Source organism: Hydra vulgaris, chromosome 05 (genome assembly GCF_038396675.1).
Source record: "Hydra vulgaris chromosome 05, alternate assembly HydraT2T_AEP".
NCBI lineage: Eukaryota > Metazoa > Cnidaria > Hydrozoa > Anthoathecata > Hydridae > Hydra > Hydra vulgaris.
The window spans coordinates 32,468,227-32,473,447 of NC_088924.1; the positions used below are offsets into that span (position 1 = coordinate 32,468,227).

The 5,221-nt window shown below is 25.3% G+C and overlaps 1 protein-coding gene across 1 annotated transcript; it reads left to right on the forward strand.

Moving 5' to 3' along the window:
* Positions 1-2,837: 2,837 nt before the first annotated feature.
* LOC100202039 (uncharacterized) lies at positions 2,838-4,918 on the forward strand. Its single transcript, XM_065797933.1, has 5 exons — positions 2,838-2,987; positions 3,175-3,345; positions 3,412-3,622; positions 4,071-4,270; positions 4,401-4,918. The coding sequence occupies exons 2-5, from the start codon at positions 3,202-3,204 to the stop codon at positions 4,617-4,619; spliced, it is 774 nt and encodes a 257-aa protein (XP_065654005.1). The 5' UTR covers positions 2,838-2,987; positions 3,175-3,201; the 3' UTR covers positions 4,620-4,918.
* The last annotated feature ends 303 nt before the right edge of the window (positions 4,919-5,221 follow it).

Below are 5,221 nucleotides of genomic sequence, written 5' to 3' on the forward strand. Positions count from 1 at the left end.
ATTTTTAATAATAAAATTACCTATTTATCATTTTTTAAAATAGACACCAACGTGAAGGTAAGCCAAATGTCTATCAACTTAAAAGATAACAAAAAAACATCACAGCAACAACGCACAACAATAGCACACACAATAAGTTAATATAATATGCATATAACATAACTTAAGTAATATAACATTCGTATATAACAGAACATTAGTAACAACATTACGCAAAATGTTATTAAAATACATTATTATGTATTTTCAGAATAATTAATAATAAAGGCTTGAAAACACCTAGACCTAAAGCAGTAACAGTTTGACACTAAACACTATCGTGTAACCCTCTGTTATAAGTACGTTACTTGGCTGGCAAGGTTGACAAATCTTGCTCTACACGTTTACCAAGTCACACCACTTTGAAAACATGGAAACAACATAATATAAACATATGTACCAACTATAAACAAAATATATATTAAACCTTATATACATATATTTAAACACGTTTATAAAACAGTCATATAACAAATATTAACACATATACAAACAATAAAAAAACACTTTACATTTATTATAAAAACACATTGATAAAACTACTACAAAGCACATATTACCACATATACATACTTATCAAAAAAGCATATATGCAAACAATAAAAATGTGCAAACAAAAACTTTTTAAATGACGCGAGAAAATTTTAAAAGATTCAAAGTAAACAAAATATATATGTACAAACAATACTCTTTACCTTCATTTTTTTTTTTATAGGAACTGTAATCCTCATAACAAAATTTAATTTTTACATAAAATCCCATGTGACAAATTTCAATTTATTTTTCTAAATTTTCTAAAAAAGAACAAAAATAGTTAATAGCATCACAGAAATTTCATAGTAGTAATAACCAATTTTATAGAAATAGCATTAGTATAACTTTTTTGATGCATAAAAGATAATTAGGCCTCATCCATACCCCTATTTTCCTTCTAAAAAATAAAATACTTCAATAGTCACTTACTTGGCCTGGGCATTCTACATTCGTAAGAATTCACCCATGTCGAATTCACATTTTTTGGGAAACTAGATTTGAATCCATTGACTATTCTTTTATGTGCTTTTATTTAGCACACTTCAATAAAAACAAAACTGCTAAAAAAAACTAAAACTAAAAGAAAAACTAAAACAAACAAAATGTAAACGATTTAAAAAATTAAAAGGAGTGATCCTTTCTACTTTATATCTAATAAAAATGTTATATATAAATTACTAAACTATTTTCTTTACTTACTTCAATTATAAAATGATCTTAACGATAATTATATATCTTAATATGATTCTTTATGTAATATTTCTAAACTAATAAATAATAATTAAATTCCAAAAGAAAAAAAGTTTTAAATCGCTTAAGAAATCTTGCTTCAATGACCGCGTTCATTTTGAGAACGCGCTCTTTCAAAGCCTAGTAACTAATGAAACGACCTTAAACGTTAAACATTTCTGTAGCAATTATATTATAGATTATAAGATTATATTATATTATATAATATATATATATATATATATATATATATATATATATATATATATATATATATATATATATATATATATATGTATATATAGATTATATGTATATATATATATATATATATATATATATATATATATATATATATATATATATATATATATATATATAACACACACACAAAATTTAAAAAAGCTATAAAAGTGTTTAAAATAAATTAAATCATAACAGTAAAAAAGAAAATATATGCTAATAGTAGTAACAGTCTACAACGTTAAATAATGTATTACTATAATATTATGTATAATATAATGTATAACTATAATGTTAAATAATGTAACAAATGTTTAGTGTAGTATATGAAACATATTAGCACAATTTAATAACAATAACATAACTAAATAAGAAAATATCGTATTTTACATGTTAACAAATTATGTTAACGAATTATTTTGTTACAAATTATGCTTTTGATAGAAACAATTGATTAAATTTTTTAAGATTCGAATTCTTAAATTAAGAATATTAAACTCGAATTTTAGTTTTATAAATTTATATATTAGGGATATTATCGGAGCCGGAATCAGAACCGGATGTTTTAAATTTAATTTTATGTAGTCGAAAGAGGATGCCTAAGTCTAAAGCAAAGGTGGAGCGTATATTTTAAGCGGCCGTGGCGCAGTGGTAGCGCACTTGCCTCAGAAATAAAAGATCCATGGTTCAAATCTCACCTCTGGGAAAGTGTTGCGATATCCGTTAGGAAGGAGGCGTGAACTTCCAATTAAATGATCATCCGTGGTGCTTTGTGATAAAACCGTAAGAACTTTTTAGGGCATCTGAAAAAAAAAAAAATTTGCACAATTATTGCCTAATGAAATTATTAAAAAAATAATTTAGTGATCAAAAATTCACAACTAAAATTTTCAATTCACAAGTTGTAAACAACTTTTTAATAACACAACCTTTTTCAATAAACAACCTTTTTAATAAAACAAGCTTTTTAAACACTGCTTTTTCAAAATTTAAATCACGTGTTCTGATTTCAGACTTTCAGAGCCGAAATTCTGGTTTAAAACTATCAGAACCGAAATCACGTGTTCTGATTTAAAACTATCGGAGTCGAAATTGGAGCATCAATTAATAAAAAACATAAATGAATGAGTCAAGTTAGAAAAATATTTTTTCTGTTGTATTGATTTACTTTTGAGATCATTTTAGTTTCAAAATTTTAATGAAGGCAATTATATTTAAAAAGATTTGTCACGGACTGTGGATTTGTTGCATAATAATTTAAAAAAGAGTACTTATTTTAACTTTTTTTTTCTAAAGCTTGAGCTTTGAAAGAAATATTTTATACCTTATATTTACTTTTTACATATTTTAAGATAAATTTTGTTAATGCTGTTGGTATTCTATTGTCATTGTTAAACTTGGGCTTGGTGATAAGACTAAGTTTGCCTTCTAGCCCTGGTCATGTAAATTGTTGTTTTTTTTAATTACAATTATAATTTTTTTTATTGGCAAATACATACATATATACACTATTATCATTATTAATTTTTATATGATGGTGTTAATATTACATTTTGTGTGTTTTTGCATTTATTATTTTAAATCCAAAAATTTGACAGCTATTTATTTTTATTATCGTTTACTTGACAGCTTGGTTGTTTTTTGTTTCGATATTCAATGCATTCTGTTTTTTGTTTAATATTTGCAACAATTTGCAACATCTGTATCGGCTCTCACCTTAATTTGGAAATTCAAGATGGAAAGCATGATTGTTTGTACATGGACAAATTTATTGGAGATAGGATGAATATTGTTATACAGGTAGAGAAATAAGTTTAACCTTTGATTATTTTTTAGTTGTTACATTTTTAGTTGTTATATTTTTAGTTGTTATATGGGGCTCCAAAAGTTTTGTTTACTCTGTTTTCTCCACATAATGAAATTATTTTGATAAACGAGGAAATGTCTTCATTAATTCTTGACGAGAATGTTCACATACCTGGTGCATACGCGCTATGTTTTAACAATACGTATGGTTATAGTAGAAATGCGATTGTTGGAATAAATTACGATGCACACTTGGACACTTCACTTGAAGGTAAATTCTTCATTTTGGAATCTACTATGTATCTTAAGTTATTGTTTTAATTGTGTTAAGGTGTTATAATTCTTCCTACGACCAGAAAAAGATTTAGAGTCATGTATTAAATCCCAGTAAAACACACGACGCTTTAAGACGTCTAAACAACGTCTTTTAATCGTTCGGACGTCTTATACGCGTTTTTTTGACATCGTGTATGAGATAAAGGATTATCATATTTTAAATATTAGGTTGATGTTTACTTATTTTAATTTTTTTATTGTTTGTTATATGCAGAATTGCTTATATTATATGCCATATGTTTATATAAACTAATATACTTAAAACAAACAAAAAATATAGCAAAATATGAAAAAAGATACAAGAGTAAACTGCATATTATGATTTTTATTTGCTTTTATTTTTTCCAGATAAACGATTTTTTTGTTGTTGTTGTTTTTTTAAGGTCAATTGCAAAAAAGGATAATGCTAGAAAAACGCCGTTTAGCTGAAAGTATTATGAAGCAGAATAGACCGTCAATAATGATTATTCCACGTGTTGTAAAAAGAGAAGAACAAGATTCTTACATCATGAACGCTCCCGATATAAACAAATTACGAAGTTATGAACCTGTCAAAGATAATTCAACAGAAACATTTTTACAGGTTTTGCGTTGTTTTTTTTCTTTTTGTTTTTGTTTTTTCCTGATTTTTACATGTTTTATTTAAAAACAAAATTTTTCTAATTACTTTTTTCTTTTATTTAAACGTATTTATATTTATTATTTATATTTAGGAGAAAGCAGTGCTCATTTCAATAAACTTAGATCGCATGTATGATTTTATTAACGTGCATAAATATAAAACAAGTCTTCATCTGAATTTACAAGAAGATAATAAATCTTACGTGACAAATTTTTCCTCTTTCCTTTGTGTAAGCATTGTAGTTAGTGGTTACTTGCAAGTCGTTATCCTGAAAAGTTTTTTTTACAAACGTTTAACTTTAAAAATTTAAAAAAGTTCAATTTCTAGTATATAATTTGCATCTTTGATAGTCGTTAGTGTCAACAAAGCATAAAGAAAGATAAATTTATTAATAAATAGTAATTTCACGGGCATGGTCAAGATCACTCAGACTTAACTTCTCCTCACCAATCTCCTTACAATACTTTTCCTATCACTATGTATATTATGCAGCTTAATGTAAAAGTTTTGAAATATTGTTAATTTAGAAATATAGTTTTCATTATGCTTTTTATTAATTTGTTATTATAAATATCTGTTATAAGAATATTATTAATCAGCGTTGTTTAATTTTGTGTTACTCTAGTAGAGCCATATTCGCGTAATTAACTTAAATTCGCGTAATAATGTTTTATAAAACTAAAGTTGATTTGTTTTAGATGCTGTTTATTTAGTAAATCCCGCAACTGATATAAAATACTTTTTTAATATTTTGCTGCCAACAGTTATAGTTGATATATTTGACGCACTTCAGAGATCATTCGCATATATAAAGAAAAGTAGAGAACCAAGAATCCTCAGAGAACTTCGTAAGAAATCAAAAATGATTTTTTAAATTACTTATTACCATAGTGTATGAATTGCGTATGTTTA

Bases quoted from the DNA above. Each gene is read 5' to 3' on its own strand.
- LOC100202039 (XM_065797933.1), top strand. From the start codon at position 3,202: ATGCATTCTGTTTTTTGTTTAATATTTGCAACAATTTGCAACATCTGT. The intron at 3,346-3,411 runs GTAGAGAAATAA...TTATATTTTTAG, and splicing joins GGATGAATATTGTTATACAG to TTGTTATATGGGGCTCCAAA. The intron at 3,623-4,070 runs GTAAATTCTTCA...TGTTTTTTTAAG, and splicing joins CTTGGACACTTCACTTGAAG to GTCAATTGCAAAAAAGGATA.